Source organism: Stigmatopora nigra, chromosome 5 (assembly GCF_051989575.1).
Source record: "Stigmatopora nigra isolate UIUO_SnigA chromosome 5, RoL_Snig_1.1, whole genome shotgun sequence".
NCBI lineage: Eukaryota > Metazoa > Chordata > Actinopteri > Syngnathiformes > Syngnathidae > Stigmatopora > Stigmatopora nigra.
Window position 1 is genome coordinate 3,013,014 of NC_135512.1, and position 25,191 is coordinate 3,038,204.

At 36.5% G+C, this 25,191-nt stretch overlaps 2 protein-coding genes across 2 annotated transcripts in view; one reads left to right on the forward strand and one right to left on the reverse strand.

The window, feature by feature from the left end:
* lsm7 (LSM7 homolog, U6 small nuclear RNA and mRNA degradation associated) overlaps positions 1–25,191 on the reverse strand; it is a 233,169-nt gene that overhangs the window by 61,572 nt on the left and 146,406 nt on the right. The gene's annotated exons all lie outside the window — the stretch shown is intronic.
* Positions 1–25,191, forward strand: part of LOC144196976 (fibrillin-2-like) — a 63,588-nt gene that overhangs the window by 21,197 nt on the left and 17,200 nt on the right. The window contains exons 5-31 of the mRNA XM_077717493.1: positions 147–242; positions 358–453; positions 5,893–6,090; positions 7,600–7,725; positions 10,151–10,276; positions 12,713–12,865; positions 13,482–13,715; positions 14,556–14,699; positions 14,822–14,941; positions 15,022–15,147; positions 15,962–16,084; positions 16,534–16,809; positions 16,896–16,949; positions 17,034–17,159; positions 18,350–18,475; positions 18,599–18,718; positions 19,964–20,101; positions 20,219–20,269; positions 20,350–20,475; positions 20,553–20,777; positions 21,671–21,796; positions 21,860–21,988; positions 22,070–22,195; positions 22,952–23,077; positions 23,161–23,283; positions 24,144–24,269; positions 24,361–24,486. Of these exons, the coding sequence (XP_077573619.1) occupies positions 147–242; positions 358–453; positions 5,893–6,090; positions 7,600–7,725; positions 10,151–10,276; positions 12,713–12,865; positions 13,482–13,715; positions 14,556–14,699; positions 14,822–14,941; positions 15,022–15,147; positions 15,962–16,084; positions 16,534–16,809; positions 16,896–16,949; positions 17,034–17,159; positions 18,350–18,475; positions 18,599–18,718; positions 19,964–20,101; positions 20,219–20,269; positions 20,350–20,475; positions 20,553–20,777; positions 21,671–21,796; positions 21,860–21,988; positions 22,070–22,195; positions 22,952–23,077; positions 23,161–23,283; positions 24,144–24,269; positions 24,361–24,486 (3,666 nt within the window). The remainder of the gene's footprint in view (positions 1–146; positions 243–357; positions 454–5,892; positions 6,091–7,599; positions 7,726–10,150; positions 10,277–12,712; positions 12,866–13,481; positions 13,716–14,555; positions 14,700–14,821; positions 14,942–15,021; positions 15,148–15,961; positions 16,085–16,533; positions 16,810–16,895; positions 16,950–17,033; positions 17,160–18,349; positions 18,476–18,598; positions 18,719–19,963; positions 20,102–20,218; positions 20,270–20,349; positions 20,476–20,552; positions 20,778–21,670; positions 21,797–21,859; positions 21,989–22,069; positions 22,196–22,951; positions 23,078–23,160; positions 23,284–24,143; positions 24,270–24,360; positions 24,487–25,191) is intronic.

The following is a 25,191-nucleotide window of genomic DNA, read 5'->3' on the forward strand; positions in this document are numbered from 1 at the left end:
TCAGCACTCATCATTTACTTCCTCAGGCCGCACAAAATGATGCGGCGGGCCAGATTTGGCCCCCGGGCCGCCACTTTGACACCTATGCTCTAGATTGGAAAACATGAGAAATATTTTTAACAGCTAACAAATTGTTTCCATTACAGTTCAGTCATGCAATGTCAGGTGCATGAACGGAGGCAGTTGTGCTGAAGACTCATGTAGCTGCCCAAAAGGCTTCACTGGCAACCACTGTGGACAACGTGAGTACAAACCATAATACTTATGGACAAAGACAAAGAAGCGCAATGAAAAACGCTCATGAGAACGTTAAAAGATGTTGCTTACCAACTCAAATATTTTCCTTTTTTTTTAAAGCTGTCTGTGAGAATGGCTGCCAAAATGGAGGACGCTGCATTGGCCCCAACAGATGTGCCTGCATATACGGATTTACCGGCCCTCAGTGCGAAAGAGGTGAGTTTGTTTTTACATGAGAAAATTGTCCCTTGGCTTTTAAGTCTCGCCTATTTTTTTTTTTGCTGTACTTTAATTTAAACTCTTATTATGAATAAGAATAAAATAGGCAGATCTGCTATTTACTATGAATATTTTGTTGTTTACTACGTTTATTCTCTACCAAACTGCCAAATACATTACATTACAAATACATATTAAACTATGGAAACTAAAAAACTAAAAAAAATCATGCAATGTTTTTTTTATTTCAGCAATTTACATGAAAACAATGATTTTTGTCCTACCCATTTTAATGTAACATGACGATTCATTTCAAATGCAACATTTTGTTCTAATTAAGTTTTGCATTTTGCATTTGGTCAAAACATTCATTTATTTTGAAAGGCTGGCTTACTTTAAAACAAATACATTTTTGAGAAGACTTCAGAAAATAAATCTACCGTATTTTCACAACTGTAAGGCGCACCGCATTATAAGGCGCACCCTCAATGAACGACATTTTTCCATATATAAGGCGCACTGTATAATAAGGCGCACTGTATTATAAGGCGCACTGTATTATAAGGCGCACTGTATTATAAGGCGCACCCTCAATGAATGACATTTTTCCATATATAAGGCGCACTGTATAATAAGGCGCACTGTATTATAAGGCGCACTGTATTATAAGGCGCACTGTATTATAAGGTGCACTGTATTATAAGGTGCACGGTATTATAAGGCGCACTGTATTATAAGGCGCACTGTATTATAAGGCGCACTGTATTATAAGGTGCACTGTATTATAAGGCGCACTGTATTGTAAGGCCCACTGTATTGTAAGGTGCACTGTATTATCAGGCGCACTGTATTATAAGGCGCCCTGTATTATAAGGCGCACTGTATTATAAGGCGCACTGTATTATAAGGCGCACTGTATTGTAAGGCGCACTGTATTATAAGGCGCACTGTATTATAAGGCGCACTGTATTGTAAGGCGCACTGTATTATAAGGCGCACTGTATTATAAGGCGCACTGTATTATAAGGCGCACTGTATTATAAGGCGCACTGTATTATAAGGCGCACTGTCTATTTTGGAGAAAGTTTAAGACTTAAGTGCGCCTTATAGTCGTGAAAATACGGTAATTAAAATGTTCATTTTGCATTTTAGCCCCAAAAAATGCATACAAAATTCTTCATCAGTTGTTTGTTTGGTGACACTAGTGAGGATGAAAAAAAACCATTGTCTAAGTTTATATAAAATACATACATACTAACCTCTCTTGATGTGCCAGATGTATTTTCCTTTGTTTTTCCACACAGTGTGAAAATAACCTTTGTTTTTAATCTTTTGGAGACGTCTGAGAGAGATACAAAAGCACTTTGAGGCTTAAAATGGTTTTCTTCTTCTTCTTAAATGAGCTAAAGACTTTAATGTGGTCATGTGGAGTTCCCTTATCTGCCCAGATTTATTCTATCAATGATGACTTCAGAGAGTCTGTTTAGAAATGGAGGCTCTTTCTGTAGCAGATGACTTCATATGGCGCAAAAAAACAGGCAGAGGATGTTTGTCTCTTGAACTTTGAGTGGAAGCATGTGAGAATGGAATGGATTCACTCTTTGATGGAGGAAAAGCAAATGAATGCCATAGATTATCTTATTACCGTATTTTTCGGACAATAAGTCGCATCTGAGTATTAGCTACACAGGCCAAAGAATACACAATAAAAAGGGAAAATATATATGTAATGCGCGTTGAAGTATAAGTCACATTATTTGATCAAAAATCGAGGAGACACATCAGCCGTGATCGGACGTTTCGTCGCCGGTATTTTGGTCCCTTTTGGTCAACGGTCAAATGTACTTAGATATTAAACAGTACTTGGATATTAGACAGTACTTAGATATTAAGCAGTACTTGGATATTCAACAGTATTTGGATATTAGACAGTACTTAGATATTAAGCAGTACTTGGATATTAAACAGTACTTGGATATTAAACAGTACTTAGATATTAAAGAGTACTCAGATATTAAACAGTACTCAGATATTAAACAGTACTTAGATACTAAACAGTACTTAGATATTAAACAGTACTTAGATATTAGACAGTACTTAGATATTAAAATGTACTTAGACATTAAACAGTACTTAGACATTAAACAGTACTTAGACATTAAACGGTACTTAGATATTAAACAGTACTTAGACATTAAACAGTACTTAGATATTAAACAGTACTTAGATATTAAACAGTACTTAGATATTAAACAGTACTTAGATATTAAACTCTCTCTCAGATATTAAACTCTCTCTTGGATATTAAACTCTCTCTCTTAGATATTAAACTCTCTCTTTTAGATATCAAACTCTCTCTCATAGATATTAAACTCTCTCTTAGATATTAAACTCTCTCTCTTAGATATTAAACTCTCTCTTTCTTTGATATTAAACTCTCGCTCTTAGATATTAAACTCTCTCTCATGAATATCATTTTGAGAGCTGGTTTCAACAGTAAACTCTGTCACCATTTGACCGACCACCAAAAGGGACCAAAAGACTGGCGACCAAACGTCCGAGCACCACTATCAGCCTATAGGACAACTTGCTAATAAGGTGATAATTTGTATCCAGCTCCAGTAGAGAGAGGACTGAGATTTGTAAACCAGACAACTTTGCGAGACATGTTGACAGAGTCTGCCTTCATTCAATACCCTCGCCATGATGGCGTTCTTTGCTTGGCGCCATTGTGAGGGCACGTTTCCCCCTCCGAAATATATCTGTCAAACCAGCGATGGCTATTTTTGGCTTATCTACAAACACAATGGCATTGGTTTCAAAGCACTGTATACAATGAGAATGAGAAATAGATGAAAGGACTGATAAATGTTTGAGTTCACTCGTAGTCCTGCATCTCAAAATGACTTAAACCCAATTCACACATGTTTTTAAGGGCTATGGTTCCCAAAACAGCGTTACGGTTGAACAAAACACACAAATGAAGCATAAACACAGTAAACAAAAACTAAACTACACACAGATTTATTTATACTCATCAGTAGGCTGAACGAAAATGATGCAATCAGACGACATATGTATACAACTTATGGTTCGCATTAGATCTGGGTTCAAACCAAATGACCAGCTGTACAAAGTCTAGCAATCATCCGGTTTCAAATCACTTTCATTTGCTGCAAACGTATGCAAAAAAAACAACCTTTTATTCATTTAACTGACTGACTTTCACAACATAGTCTGGATGAATGACCATCATTTCCTCAATAGCATGCAATTGACTCATAATTCAAATTGCTTATCATTCTAATCTGCCTTGTGGCTGCAAGTTTGGAGACTATTAATGACTCAGAAATGGATTTCCCCCTACTGCGTCTTTTGGGTCAGTGCCCTAGTTTCCCTTTTACGATTACAAAACTGGACGCCAATGATGGGAAAGTACGGGAAATCCTTTCGTTCTACCCTACCGTATTTTCACGACTATAAGGCGCACCGCATTATAAGGCGCACCCTCAATGAATGACATTTTTTCCATATATAAGGCGCACTGTATTATAAGGCACACTGTATTATAAGGCGTATTGTCTATTTTGGAGAAAATTTAAGACTTTTAAGTGCCCCTTATAGTGGTGAAAATACGGTAATTGCTATTGACTTCCAGGTATGAAGCACTCACTACTTTACAGTCACCTCTAGAGCCAGCCGTTGTTGATGTTTTGGATTTTTTTGTATAAAATCTTGCAGTGGGGGAGGAGCTATATGATGGAAGATTTTGTAAACTAAGATGGCATCTGCATATTTAACAGTATTGTTACAGTTCAGGCGTTTGTGTATTTTTTTTAATATCCGACAGTGGTGGTTTTTGGTTTTCTGTTTTTTCCATATATAAGGCGCACTGGATTATAAGGTGCACTGTCTATTTTGGAGAAAATTTAAGACTTTTAAGTGCGCCTTATAGTCGTGAAAATACGGTAAATTTGTTTTTCTAATTCCAACCTTAACATAATTTTTCTTCATTTGCACTAACTTTCTACCAAGCATAAGAGTAGTGAACTCACATTTTCTATGTTCTTCAATAGGGATGTCGGAAAACCTCATTTAAAGATCGAAATGGGGTCAAAAGTAAAGGAAATAACCCATTTTGGAGTGATACTGACTAAGGAATGAAGGTTTTTTTCCGGATATTGGAATAAGCTTCAACTTCCACATGACCTTGAACAGGTTAAACTTTAAAGAAAAAGTATAGATGAGCAGCTTACATTAATACAAGTGAATCAGTTCTTGAATGAATTCCTACTAAAGCCTCATGAGAATGGGGTTAGCCGTGTATGAAGACCTTGGGAAGATCAAATAGTCTACTTAAGAAATTCTTGTCTGTCTAAAAAAAAGGCAAAATAGAATTTAGTTCACTTTGACCTACTTTTTCCATCTTTTTTTCCCCCTTTTCTAAGGCTGTTCTTCACATATGCAATCACTTTTCATGCAGGCCAATCAGTATGTTAAGTCTACTGGACGCCAAACTGGTTTATCTCACTACTTCACAGTCACCTCTAGAGCCAGCCATTGTTGATGTTTTGGATTTTTTTGTATAAAATCTTGCAGTGGGGGAGGAGCTATATGATGGAAGATTTTGTAAACTAAGATGCCAACTGCATATTTAACAGTATTGTTTCAGTTCAGGCGTTTTTGTTTTTTTAATATCCGACAGTGGTGGTTTTTGGTTTTCTGTTTTTTCCATATATAAGGCGCACTGGATTATAAGGCGCACTGTCTATTTTGGAGAAAATTTAAGACTTTTAGGTGCGCCTTATAGTCGTGAAAATATGGAAATTGCTATTGACTTCCAGGTATGAAGCACTCACTACTTTACAGTCACCTCTAGAGCCAGCCATTGTTGATGTTTTAGATTTTTTTGTATAAAATCTTGCAGTGGGGGAGAAGCTATATGATGGAAGATTTTGTAAACTAAGATGGCATCTGCATATTTAACAGTATTGTTTCAGTTCAGGCGTTTGTGTTTTTTTAATATCCGACAGTGGTGGTTTTTGGTTTTCTGTTTTTTCCATATATAAGGCGCACTGGATTATAAGGCGCACTGTCTATTTTGGAGAAAATTTAAGACTTTTAGGTGCGCCTTATAGTCGTGAAAATACGGTACTTGTAAATGCTTCATTTGGTGGTTTGAGTATTTGATCCAAAGCAATTGAATCATCAACATTGGTTCAACATCGAAAGTAAGCCTTCACGTCAAGGTTAGTGAGTCATGATATTCAAACCATGCTATGATATCCTTCCAAAAATTAGTGACTCAAACTCAGTGTCTCCTAAATAAATCCTCCTACGCAACACCAGATGTGGTCAACGATATGACTCAGCGTATTACCATAATTCCATCAATTGTCAGCGAATAACCAATCATTTCTCTTCTCGCTTTAACAGATTACAGAACTGGACCGTGTTTTACGCAAGTCAACAACCAGATGTGTCAAGGCCAGCTCAGTGGAATCGTATGCACCAAGACACTATGCTGCGCTACCATTGGCCGAGCTTGGGGACACCCCTGTGAGCAATGCCCCGCCCAGCCACACCCGTGTAGGCGTGGCTTTATCCCTAACATCCGAACCGGAGCCTGCCAAGGTCAGATTTTTTTCTTTTGTTGATGTTCCTTGACGCCATGTACATTACTCATTGTGTCGTCACCTTGACCAACCAATTAGAAACATCCCCAGGACATTGTCAACAATTCTAGGCTCATTTTACCAGCCTGGATGTTCATTTCCCGGGAAAACCACAGTTTAAACACATACTGATAATTATTTGTAACCATAGCGCTTTTCAAATCGTTTCAATTGAATCACTTTAGAAAGGAAAACTTCATACTTGTTGAGTCTCCAAATTTGTGAGGATAAATACAGTCTACCCTCCACCATATTCATTTAGATTAGATTAGATTAGATAACTTTATTCATCCCGTATTCGGGAAATTTTATTGTCACAGTAGCAAGAGGGTGAGAATACAGACACAGAAAAATATATTTTAGACATAAATAAATAGGTAATAAATAAGTTAAAAAAAATATATACATATATAAATAAAATTATAAATAAATATATCGATAAATTAATACAAAATATATCAATAAAATAATAAATAAATATATTGAAAAAATAATAAAAATATATAAATGAAATAATAAATAAATATATCAATAAAATAATAATAATACAAATAATAATAAATAAATATATCAATCAATAAATAAATAGCAATAAATAAATAGCAATAAATAAATAGCAATCAATAAATAGCAATCAATAAATAGCAATCAATAAATAGCAATCAATAAATAGCAATCAATAAATAGCAATCAATAAATAGCAATCAATAAATAGCAATCAATAAATAGCAATCAATAAATAGCAATAAATAAATAGCAATAAATAAATAGCAATAAATAAATAGCAATAAATAAATAGCAATACAAGAGAAAATGTCTGATGATTTGTATGTCTTCAATTCATTGGACTTCAAGACTTCAAAATCGAATGCTCAGGATAAAAAAAAAGCTACAAAGACACATACTATGTCTAAAAATGATTTCACCAGATAGGAATGAACGTTTGGTATGCATACGTCAGCCCATATCCTGCTGTAGGTTAAACCAATCCTTATTTTCTGACGGCAAATACACATGTTAGAGTTCCCAAATCACTAGAGAGGCTTGAGTGACAGCCTGCTGGAACCACTACAAAAGACACGTGACCATGAATCCAAATGTAAAAGAAGATAAGAAGACATTATTGCGTTCAAGTAGAGGAACAAAGGTTGAACGTGTTCAGGAGATCGAACAACGCTTTAAAAGTCGCTCCAACGCACGTGTTCAAGCTCAAGATTTGGATTCCAAAGACCGTCAAGGGGGAAATAAATCCACTTAGTCAAAACGTGGATGCATACCGTTACACTTATTCCCCAAGGAGGCCGCCCTAACTGTCTGTATTTTCGATACTAGGAAAAGTGACTCAACGTGAATTCTGGGAAATTTAATGTAGCTAATCTCGGAAGTTAAAACACATTCTGCTTGCAATTAAAGGGTGAAATACTTTATGTTTTTTACACATTTCTGTATTTTTTGTTGTTGTTGGTAGATGTGGATGAGTGTCAAGCAGTACCAGGACTTTGTGCTGGGGGGAACTGTATCAACACGGTGGGGTCCTATGAGTGTAAATGTCCTGCTGGCCATCGTCAGAGTGAAACTAGTCATAAATGTGAAGGTGAGTCTGGGTTTTAATTGAATCCTATATACCCAAGTCCAAAAAAGTTTTTCATATACCGAAAAAGATAATCCATTTTAAATACCGTATTTTCACGACTATAAGGCGCACCGCATTATAAGGCGCACCCTCAATGAATGACATTTTTCCATATATAAGGCGCACTGTATTATAAGGCGCACTGTATTATAAGGCGCACTGTATTATAAGGCGCACTGTATTATGAGGCGCACTGTATTATAAGGCGCACTGTATTATATGGCGCACTGTCTATTTTGGAGAAAATTTAAGACTTTTAAGTGCGCCTTATAGTCGTGAAAATGCAGTAATTAAAATTCACTTCTCAGAAATTAAGTAGTAGTTTTTGTTGAGGACCATGACCAAAAAAACAGACAAAGATTTGCCTGAAACCAAAAACACAAAATATACATAAGTATAAGGTATAATAGATACCCTATGTTTTACAACCCCTCTATCTTTTTTAAATGACATTTTAATATTTCTTAATATATTCCTTTTTACTTTACTTTATACTTTATACTTGAATGATGAGTGATGAGTATGTTAATACTTTAGTCCTTTTTTTCCCAGTTTATGTTTCATATATACTGTTAACGGATGCACTTTTTTATATGTATCGTATCTTGTGCTGACCCCGCCCATCTGTCAAATTTCTAAACCCAATATGGCCCCCGGGCCCAAAAGTTTACCCACCCCTGAACTAGACCTATCTTAAACATTCATAAACACTAATCATGAACCAAGAAGTCACAACTTGATAGCTTGAAAAGTTTTACTACAGTACTTTTCCCTGGTTTTGTGTCCCTTATAGAAAATTACCCTTAAAAAATGTCACTTTAAAGAAGAAAACGTACCAAAACGCAAAGTTATATGAACCACACTGCCACTTATGTTGTAATTCTGTGCCTTGGCGCTACAATAATTGCGCCTGCATATAAATAAGTGGCACACATCGTAAAAAATCTGATACAGTGTGGAACTCAACTTTGGGTTTTCCCGCAAGAAGCAACAAGAACCGCTCAAGCCCAGCCCTGAGTGAATAATAGCCAGTTAATGTGGTGTCATAAAACATAGTACACATAAGGTGGGTGGGGTCCTCCACTATGCGATTTCGTACTCTCAGAGGCCATTGGCATTTCTTTGGGGTTTATGGAGTTCTTCATTTTCACTACTATATGGAACTTTAATTCAATTAGTAGCTGTATATTGGAAGAGGATTGAGTTTGCAGCTTTAATCCCTCCAGAAGAATAAAGACGTAATTGCTTGGATGACTTCATGCAATGATTGTTGAATGTGGGGGTGATTATTTGGTGTGGTTAACGAGATTTTTAATGTCGAAAGAGCGATCTTTTAGGATCAAAAAATGGCTTGAAAATTGTTGTTTTTGTCAGAAATAAGTGGGTACAAAGTTTTGTACTGTAGTTATTGATGCGTCTACTTACATTTTGTTATAAGATACGTAAGAAATTCAAGTTATGAAAAGCTAAATCTCACAAAAATCAAAATGTCCTGTTTTTGGTTGAATCGTGATAGAGTTAGTCTTTCATTGCTAGCTTTCATTAAAAAATAAAAATCATTTTTAAAGGTTTTAGTTGTTAGTATGGTGAGGACCATAAAACAAATTGGAGAATTTGCATATAAAGTGCACCTCCACTTACAAATTCTACTTCAATTCTTATTATGTAGTCCAAAAATATAGTGGATTAATTCTCAATCCGATTTAAAAAAATACTAATAATCTTTTTCAAAGGTTTTAGTTGCTAGTATGACCAGGACCATAAAACAAATTGGAGAATTTACATATAAAGTGCATCTCTACTTACAAATTCTACTTCAATTCATATTAAGCAGTCCTAAAATATAGTGGATTAAATCCAAATTAAAAATTATTAAAAAAAAAAATCATTTTCAAAGGTTTTAGTTGCTAGTATGACGACGACCATAAAACAAATCTGAAAATTTACATATAAAGTGCATCTCTACTTACAAATTCTACTTCAATTCATATTAAGCAGTCCTAAAATATAGTGGATTAAATCCAAATTAAAAATTATTAAAAAAAAAAATCATTTTCAAAGGTTTTAGTTGCTAGTATGACGACGACCATAAAACAAATCTGAAAATTTACATATAAAGTGCATCTCTACTTACAAATTCTACTTCAATTCATATTAAGCAGTCCTAAAATACAGTGGATTAAATCCAAATTAAAAATTATTTTTAAAAAATTCATTTTCAAAGGATTTAGTTGCTAGTATGACGATGACCATAAAACGAACCTGAGAATTTACATATAAAGTGCATCTCTACTTACAAATTCTACTTCAACCCTTATTATACATGTCATGGTTTTCATACCGAAAACATAGTCGACTAATTACCAATCCCAATGATTTTTTTCAGACATTGATGAATGCAGCACCATTTCCGGTGTATGCGATGGAGGCGAATGCACTAACACAGCTGGTAGTTACGTCTGCACCTGTCCACGAGGTCACATCTCCAGTACAGACGGCTCCAGATGTGTAGGTGAGTGTCACCAAATGTCCCAACAACAAACACACTTGGGTACACTTATTGGCCCACATACCCATCATTTACAAACTGAATACCTCACTGACATGCCCCATGAAACATTACCAGGTGTTAATGTGCTCTTGAAATCAATCCCAGCAAACACAAACAGGTGTTAATTTAGATTTTTAGAAGATTCGAACCATGTTGGAAAATACTTGCGCATATTGTGAGAATTTCACTATAAAAGAAAGAATGTTGGGATGGATTTTTATTTCTTCATTTTCTCAACCGCTTATCCTCACAAGGGCCGTGGGGGGTGCTGGAGCCAATCCCAGCTAACTACAGGCACCAGGCAGGGTAGCCAGCCATTCACAGCACACTTGGAGACAAACAACCAATCAGAGCTAAGGGCAATTAAGGGTGTTAAATCAACTTAGCATGCATGTTTTTTGGGGTGTGGGAGGAAACCGGAGTACCCAGAGAAAACCCACGCAAGCCCGGAAAGAACATGCAAACTTCACACAGTGAAGACCAACATGGGATCGAACCCTCGACCCCAAAACTGTGAGACCCACACACTAACCACTTGTGCACCGGACTAAATTTTTATTTATTTATTTTTAGCAATTAATAAACCACTTATTTGACTAGATCTCGAAATTTAGAACATATGGATATGATATGGAAATGTGGGGAAAAAATTAGTGTTTTAACTTTTGCTCCCATAAAGCATAACTATAGTTAGACAATAATTTATCATCTGCCAGGTCTCAGGTCAGTTCCTTTGTGCTTTTGCTTTTTCATATATATTTTTAGATTTTACAAAATGATTTTTGAACTAAAAACACAGAAAAAAATATTTAAAAAATCACAATTATTGATTTAAAAGGGGGAAAATCAGGAAATTTAATATACATCTATACTCTTCATTTAAATTTGATCCTAAAACAGAAAGTCAGCACTCATGATTGACTTTCTTGGGCCACACAAAATGATGCGACGGGCCAAATTTGGCCCCCGGGCCACCACTTTGACACATCTCTTACATGGATACCGAATAAAGGGAGGCCAGAGGGGGTTTGAGGGGGGCGCTAGAAGGGCGTGCCAGTAATCAGAACCTCTAATGCCCCGTCACACGGCGGAATTCGGAGGAAAAAGATCCGTCCAGTCAGTTAGGCTCTACTATAAACACCTCTCTCCAAATGAAAGCATATGCTGGCGTCGTGGCGAAAGACTAACACACAAAACGCCATCTGCTTCCAATTAAAAGCCTTCGTCATCCTCATCATCAAATCCCGTCGAAAATCCTCCGCTCATTTCGTCCTGCGGGATGTTAACGGCTTTTAACTCGCGTTTCGAGACTGTATATATTATGAAAAGAATGGGGAACGCATATCTGTCCTATAATGAACGCCTGCCTGTCCGTCTGTGGAGGGCTGGAACCTCATGTATTCCCACACACTGCACAGTCCCACCAATGTTCGGATCTAATTGGCAAGAATTGCTCCACATGGAACGGATTAATTCCAGACTGCTGGCTCATTAGTGAGATAATCGACATGTGGGCCCCCTAACATGTATCACTCCCCCTCTGCTGGTAATGCTGAACTTTTTCTTCCTCCATTTTGCTCGAAATAGACAGTTTTACTTTACAGTTTGTACATTCTTGGGAATCGAATGATTCAAAGGAAATAGCTAAAATTGACTTCTAGCCCTCTCAGACTACTCTCGTTCTTTGAAATTCTACCCCATTAAGCACATGGAATTCCAAATTTAAACTTGTGTTTCTTAATGGCCTAGATCACGTGTCAAAGTGGCAGGCCGAGGGCCAAATCTGGTCCGCTGCATCATTTTTTTGTGGCCCGGGAAAGTCAATCATGAGTGCCGACTTTCTGTTTTAGGATTCAAAAGTATAACTAGCTCTCAAAATTATATTCACCCGGGCGACCAAACGTCCGTGCGACCAAACGTCCGTGCGACCAAACGTCCGTGCGACCAAACGTCCATGCGATCAAACGTCCGGACGATCAAACATCCCGGCGACCAAACGTCTGGGCGACCAAACGTCCATGTGACCAAACGTCCATGCGACCAAACGTCCATGCGACCAAACGTCCATGCGACCAAACGTCCATGCGACCAAACGTCCATGCGACCAAACGTCCATGCGACCAAACGTCCGGACGATCAAACGTCCCGGCGACCAAACGTCCCGGCGACCAAACGTCCATGCGACCGAAACGTCCGGGCGACCAAACGTCCGGTCACGCCATATTCATGTGTTCAATAAAGAGTACAAATGTGAAGGGAACATTTTAAGAAAAATCATCACTCGTAGTATTTCTGAGATATTGTATGAATCAAAAGCACATTATTAGGCTCAATCGTCAATTAGTTAATTTGAAAAAATAAATAACTTCCTTGTTTCTATGGCCAATCCTTTTTCAGATCAGCGTGTTGGGACGTGTTTCTCTGCATTGGCTAATGGCCGATGTGCCGCTGAGCTGAATGGCCAGTACACCAAGATGCAATGTTGCTGTGACACCGGCCGCTGTTGGGCTTTGGGACAGATTCCCGAGATGTGCCCTGTCAGGGGGTCCGGTGAGTATGAACGTTCAAATTCATATTCGTACCGAGGCTTCAAACATTTTACCGTATTTTCACGACTATAAGGCGCACCGGATTGTAAGAAGCACCTTCAATGAATGAGATATTTTAAAACTTTTCCCATACATAAGGCGCACTGGACTATAAGGCGCACTGTCTATTTTGGAGAAAATTTAAGACTTTTAAGTGCGCCTTATAGTCGTGAAAATACGGTAATTGCTATTGACTTCCAGGTATGAAGCACTCACTACTTTACAGTCACCTCTAGAGCCAGCCATTGTTGATGTTTTGGATTTTTTTTTATAAAATCTTGCAGTGGGGGAGGAGCTATATGATGGAAGATGTTGTAAATTAAGATGGCTGATCTGCATATTTAACAGTATTGTTTCAGTTCAGGCGTTTGTGTTTTTTTAATATCCGACAGTGGTGGTTCTTCATTTTTGGTTTTCTGTTTTTTCCATATATAAGGCGCACTGGATTATAAGGTGCCCTGTCTATTTTGGAGAAAATTTAAGACTTTTAAGTGCGCCTTATAGTCGTGAAAATACAGTAATCAAAATGGCACTGATAATCAACAATATTTGCATTCTCCCAATCTCTTCTCTTCTAGATGAGTTCCGTCGTTTATGTATCGTGGGCGTTCCCCAAGGACACGGCCTACCAAACGGCTATCCCAACGGATACTACCCTAGCAACAACGGACACAGATATCCCAGTGTTCCCAATGGGAATGGAGGCAATGGCGGATACTTTGGAGGCAACGGGGGCAATGGTGGAGGCAACGGGGGGAATGGTGGAAGCTTTGGAGGGAATGGCGGTGGACTAATGAAACACCATCCAATAGGTATGTTTGACTGTTTACTAGGTGATTGTGAAAGGATTACTGAGTTGGTTTGACTATTCAGTTGAATCTTTGAAACATGTAAGAAAGTGTTTTTTTCTGATTATATTAGCAACTTGTCATCATTATTGACCCGACAAAAGCCTAATTGTCATCATACCCAGAAACTGCGTATGACGAAATTGGTAGTGATTCTCCATAGAGTGTGTTTTCTTGGCAAAAGACCCAAATAAGTGATAATTTCAGACTTGTAATTTGGCATTCTGCCGTTATATATACATCACTTACCTCTTACTATCTTTCACTTACCTTCAGTCAGCCAGTAGGAGGCAGATCACTACCCTTAAATGTCTTTTCATATTACCTCACCCCTAACTTATTACACAGAAGGGACTGTGTGTCATGCTACTGCAAGTTTAAAGTCATGATGGCTATGGGAAAAAAAAAACTGTCCTTAAGCCTATTCGTCCATACTTTGTGGGAACTATAGCGTCTCCCAGAAAGGCAGCAGCTGGATCAGATTGTAACCAGGGTGGTATGGGTCCCTGATAATGGTCCTGGCTCTGCTAAGTGGGTGCTTCTGCTAAAAAACATTAGTTAGGTCACATTTTAGTTGTTTTTTTTCATCATATACATCTCCGATTTAAAAAAAAAGTTTTGCAGATGTTTAATATAGTATAACATGAGATAAAATGCAAAAACAGTCGGTATATTTTAATCTCATTTGCTTGCCTTTCCTACAAATTAAACATTTCTGTAAGATCTGACTAGCTATTGGACAGAAAATGTCTTTCTAGATTCAGTCTTGATGATTTCCCAATTTTTTTTGTTTCATTCCGCCAGGCACTTTTACTGTGAATGACACCGTTGACATCTGTAGGCACTTTACCAATCTGTGTCTGAATGGACGTTGTATTCCCACACCCACCAGTTATCGCTGTGAATGTAACATGGGTTATAAGCAGGATGTACGTGGAGAATGCATTGGTAAGCAAACTACCCCTCTCTACAAATCCCCCCCCCCCCCCAAAGTCTTATTGCAGCCTTGTACTGCCACCTTCTGTCACTCTATGTAACATAACATAGTTCATTTGTCTTCTCCATTTTAGATGTGGATGAATGTGTAAGTAATCCATGTATTAATGGCGACTGTGTAAATACACCGGGGTCCTATCACTGCAAATGTCATGAGGGTTACCAAGGAACACCCACCAAGCAAGCTTGTATAGGTATATATCCGAACTCAAAATCAATTTCTTTAACTCTTAAATTAAATTGAAATACCTGTTGATCGTTGTTGACTGTGTAGATATTGATGAATGTATCGTCAATGGGGTGATGTGTCGTAATGGCCGCTGTGTCAACACCGAGGGAAGCTTCCAGTGTATCTGCAATGCTGGATTTGAACTCACGCCGAGTGGAAAGAACTGTATTGGTAAGGAGACAAGCAACTTTTTAAAAAAAATCAATAAGTTAGTGTGATTAACATAATAAGACTTTGGGTTATTTCAAGTTTGTAGTCTGTTTAAGGCACGTTTTTTAAAGTGGTGGCCCGGGGGCCAAATCTGGCCTGCCGGATCATTTTGTGTGGACCGGGAAAGTAGATCATGAGGTCTGACTTTCTGTTTTAGGATCAAATTCAAATGAATGGGTATAACCAGCTCTAAAAATTATGTTCACCCGGGCGACCAAACGTCCGGGCGACCAAACGTCCGGGCGACCAAATGTCCGGGCGACCAAACGTCCGGGCGACCAAACGTCCGGGCGACCAAACGTCCGGGCGACCAAACGTCCGGGAGACCAAACGTCGGGGCAACCAAATGTCCGGGCGACCAAACGTCCGTATTTTAGGATCAAATTAAAATGAAGAGTATATATGTATATTAAATTTCCTGACTTTTCCCCTTTTAAATCAATAATTGTAATTTTTTTAATCCATTTTTTCCTGTTTTTAGTTCAAAAATAATTTTGTAAAATCTAAAAATATCTACAAAAAAGCTAAAATAAACATTGTTTTAGATCTATACAAAACTGAATATTCAGGGCTTTTAATTCAGTTATTCTAATCCATTCATCAAAAAAAAAAATCGAAATATTATATCTAAAATGGTTGTGAAATCAAGTTGGCGTTAAAGCGGCCCGCGAAACAACCCGAGTCTGACACCCTTGTTTTAAGGGATGTGTCCAAATATTTGTTTCCCCTTAGGAAAACTTGTCAGAACTTGATTTATGTTTTTCTCTCCCTCCAGATCACGATGAATGTGCCACAACCAACATGTGTCTAAATGGCATGTGCATCAATGAAGATGGCAGCTTTAAGTGTATATGCAAACCTGGTTTTGCCCTGGCATCAAATGGACGGTACTGCACTGGTACGTTGGTTGTAGTAGGTAGTTGATCCACAAGATGAAACTGTAGTAGAAATTGTATTAACGTTTTGTCCCGAATATAAGACGACCTCGATCAGACTCAAATTTGCAAAAGACTTTTTGAACACCAAATTAAATTTTTATACAGAAAATAATTACAGTACACCTGAAACAAATTATCACAAGTTCTAATAGTAGTAATAGTAGTAGTAGTTAGGCATTGAGTTATACATTAGCAAGGTGGATTTGTGCTAAAACGAACTTTATACAATGATTCATCAATTTTTTATCCACTTACGTATAAGGCGCATGAGATTACATGTTTTTAGCACAACTAGGGGAATTTAGAATTGAATTTTTTAACTAAATAGCCTTAAAACTAGTTTGGTTTAATTGGTCAATTAGCGATAAGGAGCTGCAAAATTGTGACTGACGTTCCCTCTCTTTTAAAGACATTGACGAGTGTCTGACACCTGGAATTTGCATGAATGGCCGCTGCATTAACTCGGAGGGTTCTTTCCGCTGTGAGTGCCCGCCGGGCCTGGCTATTGATGTGGATGGGAGAGTTTGCGTGGACACCCATATGAGGACCACCTGTTACGGTGCCATAAAGATGGGCACATGCTCAAGGCCCTTCCCGGGTGCGGTGACTAAGTCGGAGTGCTGTTGTGCTAATCCTGAGCATGGATTTGGAGAACCTTGTAATCCCTGTCCTTCACGAAACTCAGGTAAAAGCTCAACAAAATGCTTTTTAAGATTTGCGTTGATGCACTGTGTGGATTTTTTTTTTAATTTAATTTAAAAATATTTTTAGCTGAGTTCCAGGCCGTTTGCAGTAGTGGGATCGGCATCACAGCAGATGGCAGAGGTCAGTTTGATGCTCATCCATGTTGCATAGAACTGCTTTGTTTTTTTTTGTAACTGCTAAATAAATTGCTTTTATTTTCCCTAGATATTAATGAGTGTGCACTGGATCCAGACATTTGTCAGAATGGCATTTGTGAGAATCTGCGAGGAAGTTACCGCTGCATCTGTAATATCGGTTACGAGTCCGACACCAGTGGCAAACTTTGCGTGGGTGAGTGTGCACGCTTTGAAAGCCAATAGAAATCTCTGTGCTTATTTAGAAAGTGTTATACATTCGCCATCTTTATTCCAAATGGGATTTGTAGTAATAGAATTTGTTGTAAAACACAAATAGTAGTAGTAGTAAAACAAACATAGTAATAGTAGTTATAGTAAAACTAAAATAGTAGTAGTAGTAAAATAGTAGTAGTAGTTATAGTAAAACAAAAATAGTAGTAGTAGTACAATAGAAATAGTAGTAGTAGTTATAGTAAAACAAAAATAGTAGTAGTAGTACAATAGAAATAGTAGTAGTAGTTATAGTAAAACAAAAATAGTAGTAGTAGTACAATAGAAATAGTAGTAGTAGTAAAACAGAAATATAAGTATTAGTTATAGTAAAACAGAAATAGAAGTAGTAGTTATAGTAAAACAGGAATAGAAGTAGTAGTTATAGTAAAACAGAAATAGAAGTAGTAGTTATAGTAAAACAGAAAGTAGCAGTAGTTATAGTAAAACAAAAAGTAGCAGTGGTTATAGTAAAACAAAAATAGTAGTAGTAGTAAAATACAAAGAGTAATAGTAGTAAAATATATATAGAAGTAGTTGTAGTAAAATATAAATAGTAGTAGTAGTAAAATATGAATAGTAGTAGTAAAATATAAATAGTACTAGTAGTAAAATATAAATAGTAGTAGTAAAATATAAATAATAGTAGTAGTAGTAGTAAAATAAAAGCAGTAGAAGTAATAGTAGTAGTAAAATGTAAATTGTAGAATTAAATTGTTGAATTTGACTGGTGGGGGTAGAAAAAAATGAAGGATAGTTGTTTTAAATTGTGCTTAGTACTTGGTTCCAGAAAAAAATATATCTAAAATAACTCCATTTTGAGCCAGATAAATGAATAACTTGACATTGTATATTATCACTGTTTACCTTGCAGCGATCCACATCCAGTCACGAAACCAGAAAAGCAATTACAAACACCAGACAGAATACAAAATTACAAATGAAAATATTGTCTTTTGATGCAAATACTTTATTGATGGTATTCAAGTCATGCTTTGGCAAATAGCCATGCAAAATATAATCATAAATTGCACGGATTATGCTGGATAACGTCAGAAGGAACCAATATTTTTTGGCTTAATGCTTTTTTTTTTATACAAATGACTTCACCAAATTCTACAAACTCTTTTTCAGATATCAATGAGTGCTTGGTTAACCGCCAACTATGCGACAACGGCTTATGCAGAAATACTCCTGGCTCATACACATGTTCCTGCCCTAAAGGTTTTGTCTTCAAGCCAGAATCGGAGACATGTGAAGGTGAACATATTATACATACCGGCCGTGGAACCATCTGTTTTTTTGGTGGTCGAAGTGGAGCTGACCTACTTTTCTCTCGTTAATATTTCAATTCACATCCATGACCTTGTGTTTGTGTTCCAGATATTAACGAATGCGAATCCAGTCCATGCGTCAATGGGGTTTGTCGCAATGTGATTGGTTCCTTCAACTGTGAGTGCACCCATGGGAGCAAGTTGGACTCTACCAATACCATCTGCGTGGGTAAGATATCTTAATCTTACACTCATTTTTTGGCCATTAAAAAGTCTGGTTTCCTGAGAATCTATTGAACCAACCATTTTTGAACTGCGGTATACTTAAAAAATCTCAAGGGATACCATTATCTGAAGATATTTTCATTTAAAACTATGCCGCCTGTATTAACAATAGTCATTCTCATCAAAGTTTTATCAGCAAGACGCACATAAACCTCCAAAATTATTCCAAATATGTAATTTTTTACACTGACCTAACGTCACCAAAAATCCTGATTACCGTATTTTCACGACTATAAGGCGCACCGCATTATAAGGAGCACCCTCAATGAAGGACATGTTTTCCATATATAAGGCGCACTGTCTGTTTTGGAGAAAATTTAAGACTTTTAAGTGTGCCATATTGTCGTGAAAATACGGTAATTGCTATTGACTTCCAGGTATGAAGCACTTGCTCACTACTTTACAGTCACCTCTAGAGCCAGCCATTGTTGATGTTTTGAATTTTTTTGCATAAAATCTTGCAGTGGGGGAGAAGCTATATGATGGAAGATTTTGTAAACTAAGATGGCTGATCTGCATATTTAACAGTATTGTTTCAGTTCAGGCGTTTGTTTATTTTTAATATCCGACAGTGGTAGTATTTCGTTTTTGGTTTTCTGTTTTTTCCATATATAAGGCGCACTGGATTATAAGGCGCACTGTCTATTTTGGAGAAAATGTACGACTTTTAAGTGCGCCTTAGTCGTGAAAATACGGTAATTGCTATTGACTTCCAGGTATGAAGCACTCACTACTTTACAGTCACCTCTAGAGCCAGCCATTGTTGATGTTTTGGATTTTTTGGTATAAAATCTTGCAGTGGGGGAGGAGCTATATGATGGAAGATTTTGTAAACTAAGATGGCTGATCTGCATATTTAACAGTATTGTTTCAGTTCAGGCTTTTGTGTTTTTTTAATATCCGACAGTGGTGGTTTTTCGTTTTTGGTTTCCCGTTTTTTCCATATATAAGGCGCACTGGATTATAAGGCGCACTGTCTATTTTGGAGAAGATTTAAGACTTTTAAGTGCGCCTTATCGTCCCACGAACCAACCCGAGTCTGACACCCCTTGATCTACATTAACCGCAATATACAAGAGATTACTGTATACTTAATCCACATATAATAAACAAATTACCACCCACCAAACATTTATTAACCATCAGATATCCCCATTCATTCTTTAACTTTTCTCCTTTAACTCAACAGATAGCATGAAGAGTACTTGTTGGCTAACCATCCAAGACAACCGATGTGAGGTGAACATCAATGGAGCAACACTCAAATCTGAATGCTGTTCTACATTAGGGGCAGCTTGGGGAAGCCCATGTGAACGCTGCGAAATTGGTCAGTAAATGCAAAAAAAAATGCAAAAAAATGATATTTCCGAAATACATTGTGCAAAAATCTCAATAGAAATCCCATTATAATAACAACGTAAACTGTCACTGTCTTATTTTTTAGACACTGCCTGTTCACGAGGATTTGCCAGAATGAAAGGACTCGTCTGTGAAGGTAAGATCCAGATAACCAATCGATTTGATCCACGTCTTGGCTCTGATTGGACGAAATGGGATGTTGATACCCCCCTTTAGACATTAACGAGTGTGAGGTGTTCCCTGGATTGTGTACAAATGGCCGCTGCGTCAACACTCAAGGATCCTTCCGATGTGAATGTGCCGAGGGTTTGACTTTGGACAGCACTGGACGGACATGTGTGGGTAAGAATGGGGGGGCTTGTACTTGGGAGTTGAGGGTGCTAAAGCAAATTGTAATGGGGAATTTTGGGTTTTCTAAGACATGCGTAGTGAGCAGTGCTACATGAAATGGTTGGAGGACGAGTGCGGAGAACCTCTACCGGGACGCTACCGAGTGGACATGTGTTGCTGCTCTGTGGGCGCTGCTTGGGGTGTCGACTGTGAAGAGTGTCCTAAAGCCAGTTCGCCTGAATACAGAGCTATCTGCCCAAGAGGACCTGGTTTTGCCAATAGGGACATTCTGACTGGAAGGCCCTTCTATAAAGGTAGATTTTGAACTGGTTTGAGAGTTATTTATATCTGGATTGGAGTTTTCTGGTTAGCATTATACATCTAAAAAGCCCATTTTTTTATGAGATGACCTTATCTCATTTGATTTTCTGAACCGATTTAGCCTTAATAGGGTCGCAGGGGGTGCTGGAGCTGACTCTAGGCCAGAGGCGGTAGCCAGCCAATCACCAATGAGACCACTGATTTTTTATTTTTTTATTTTTATTTTTTTTACTCCCGATCTCTTTAAAAATATATGTTTTGCCCTTTTTTAGAGTAGTAAAAATAATACAAATTAAATGTAATCATTCATTTTTATTATTTTATTTAGTATAGTATTTAGTATTATTATTTATTTAGTAAAAATAATGCAAATTAAATTTAACCATTCATTTGTATTATTTTTACTCCCAATCTAATTTTCAAAAAAATATGTTTTGCCCTTTTTTAAGAGTAGTAAAAAAATACTAATTAAATTTAACCATTCATTGTTTTTCCAAAACACAACAAGGGTCGTGGGGGTGCTGGAGCCTACCCCATCTTAGATCAATAATCGTCAAAGTATAGATGTATATTATATTTCCTGATTTTCCCCCTTTTAAATCAATAATTGTCATTTTTTTAATCCATTTTTTTCTGTGTTTTTAGTTCAAAAATCATTTTGTAAAATCTACAAATATTTTTTTTAAAAGCTAAAATTAACATTGTTTTAGATCTATAAAAAACTGAATACTCAGGGCTTTTAATCCAGTACTTTTAATCCATTTATATAAAAAAAATAACTAAATATTATATCTAAAATGGTCAGGCCAACATGAAATCATATAACTATTACCATATCTGGTTAGGAAATGCTGTATCTGTGACTTTTTTTAATTTTTTTTTACAGATGTGAATGAGTGCAAGGTCTTCAACGGTCTATGTACTCACGGAACTTGCCGGAACACCATCGGAAGTTTCAAATGTCGATGCAACAGTGGCTTTGCTCTTACCGCCGAGGAAAGAAACTGCACAGGTACCTGCTGAACAAAGAAAAACAATTATCAGCCTCTTTATTAATCCTCCATTTGTGCTTTAGACATTGACGAATGTCGTATTTCCCCGGACTTGTGCGGTCACGGAACATGCGTCAACACACCTGGCAGTTTTGAATGTGAATGCTTTGAAGGCTATGAGAGTGGTTTCATGATGATGAAGAACTGCATGGGTGAGTAACTTGGTTTCTCGACTCTGTTGTCTTCCTTTTCATTGACCTTTTTTGTTTTCTCGTCTAACCGACGGTCGGTAGACATCGACGAATGTGAGCGAAACCCCCTTTTGTGTCGTGGTGGGACTTGTCTCAACAATGAAGGCAGTTACGAGTGTGAATGTCCACCCGGACATTCACTCAGCGCCGATGGATCTGCTTGTGAAGGTGAGGTAGAAAATTACACTGGTGGATTTACTGTTTAGAGAACTGGTGTCCAAGTGGCGGCCCGCGGGCCAAATCTGGCCCGTCGCATCATTTTGTGTGGTCCGAGAAAGTCAATCATGAGTGCTGACTTTGTGTTTTAGGATCCAATTCAAATGAAGAGTATAGATGTATATTAAATTTCCTGATTTTACCCTTTTAAATCAATAATTTGATTTTTTTAATAAATTTTTCTCTGTTTTATTTCAAAAATCATTTTGTAAAATCTAAAAATATATGTATATGACATTTCCTGATTTTCTCCCTTTTAAATCATTGTCATTTTTTAATCATTTTTTTTCTGTTTTTAGTTCAAAAATAATTTTGTGAAATCTAAAAATATATAACAAAAAATTAAATAAACATTGTTTTAAATCTATAAAAAACAGAATACTCAGGCCCTTTTATCCAGTTCATTTAATCCATTTATAAAAAAAAATATCTAAATATTATATGTATGTATGTTTTAGGATCAAATTAAAATGAAGATTATAGATGTATATTACATTTCCTGATTTTCCCCCACCTTTTAAATCAATAATTGCATTTTTTAATCCCATCTTTTCTGTTTTTAGTTCAAAAATCATTTCGTAATATCTAAAAATTATTATTTAAGGCAATTTTAAGAGTACACAGATGAGGCTTATATGCGAGAAAATATGATAGGTCATTATTTCGAATATGGATGACACTATAAATATATATTTTTTGCTTCGTTAGATGTGAATGAGTGCCAGCTGAGTGACAACTTGTGCAAAAACGGCCAATGTGTCAACATGGCGGGAACCTATCAGTGTTCTTGTGACACTGGCTACCAGGCCACACCTGACAGACAGGGTTGTGTTGGTGAGTTCACCCTATTCCTCAACTTTATCTAAAAATCTGTAAGTATCATTTCATCATACTGTATATTACACCTTTTTTTTCAGACATTGACGAGTGCACCATCATGAATGGAGGCTGCGAAACCCACTGCACCAACTCCGAGGGCAGCTACGAATGCAGCTGTAGTGAAGGCTATGCTCTCATGCCCGACCTGAGGACATGTTCAGGTATACCAATAGACCTTCACCAAGCTCTTTGTTCTTTTTACGATTTTATCCATAGGTGTCAAAGTGGCGGCCCGGGGGCCAAATCTGGCCCGCCAACTCATTTTGTGAGGCCCGAGAAAGTAAATCATGAGTGCCGACTTTATGTTTTAGGATCAAATTAAAATGAAGAGTATAGATGTATATTACATTTATTGATTTTCCCCCTTTTAAATCAATAATTGTCATTTTTTGATCAATTTTTTTAGTGTTTTTAGGTCGAAAATCATTTTGTAAAATCTAAAAATATAGATAAAAATTTAAAATAAACTGTTTTATATCTATAAAAAAACTGAATATTCAGGGTTTTAATCCAGTTCATTTAATCCATTTATAAAAAGTATATCTAAGTTATTAGTATTACTAGTAAATTAAAATGAAGAAAAGACCAAACGTCCGGGCGACCAAACGTCCGGGCGACCAAACGTCCAGACGACCAAACGTCCGGGCGACCAAACGTCCGTGTTTAAGGATCAAATTAAAATGAAGAGTATATATGTTTATTACATTTCCTGATTATTCCCCCTTTTAAATCAATAGTTGTCATTTTTTAATCATTTTTTTCTGTTTTTAGTTCAAAAATCATTTTGTAAAATCTAAAAATATATTAAAAAAAATCTAAAATAAACATTGTTTTAGATCTATAAAAAACTGAATATTGAGGGCCTTTAATCCAGTTCATTTTATCCATTTATAAAAAAAAAAAAATCTAAAAGTTATATCGAAAATAGTCCGGCCCACATGAAATCAAGTTGACATTAAAGCGGCCTGCGAACTAACCCGAGTCTGACACCCTTGTTTGAAACCATCTCCCTTGGCTTAAGACATCGACGAATGCGAAGAGACGCCAGACATCTGCGACGGAGGCCAATGTACAAACATTCCCGGAGAATACCGCTGCCTGTGCTATGACGGTTTTATGGCTTCAATGGACATGCGAACTTGCATCGGTGAGAAATAAAAGATGTTTTATATCATTCAATATGATCATCCATGCCAAAAATCACTCATGTTTTCCATTGTCTATTTTTACACTCGCAGATGTGAACGAGTGTGATTTAAACCCAAACATCTGTCTCCATGGCGACTGTGAGAACACTAAGGGTTCCTTCATCTGTCACTGTCAGCTTGGATATTTTGTCAAAAAAGGGTCCACTGGATGTACAGGTACCAATACACACCCACATATATATATATACATATATATATATATACATATATATATACATATACATATATATACATACATATACATATATATACATATACATATATATACATATACATATATACATATACATATATATACATATACATATATATATATATACATATATATACATATACATATATATATATACATATATATACATGTACATGTACATATATATATATATATATATATATATATATATATATATATATATATATATATATATATATATATATATATATATATATATATATATATATATATATATATATATATATATATATATATATATAAGCAATAATTAATGGGTTCTCAAATTCATCTAACCTATGAAATTTTTTATTTGAAATGTCGCCATTTAAAATAATGAGCAATTACAAGCATTTATTCGTTGAAATTGAATTGAATGCTTTTATCGTCATTATACAAGTAGAATGAGATTTCAAGCTGGGTAGTGCACAAATAACAACAACAAACAAATACAAAAATGATCAATAAATAGTAGTAGATTAATAAGTGGTCAACATAATAAATTAGTATAAGTAGTAGTCAATATGGGTAACTGGTACAAAGTGACTAAAGTGGCTAGCAATAATTCTTGATTACCGTATTTTCACGACTATAAGGCGCACTTAAAAGTCTTACATTTTCTCCAAAAT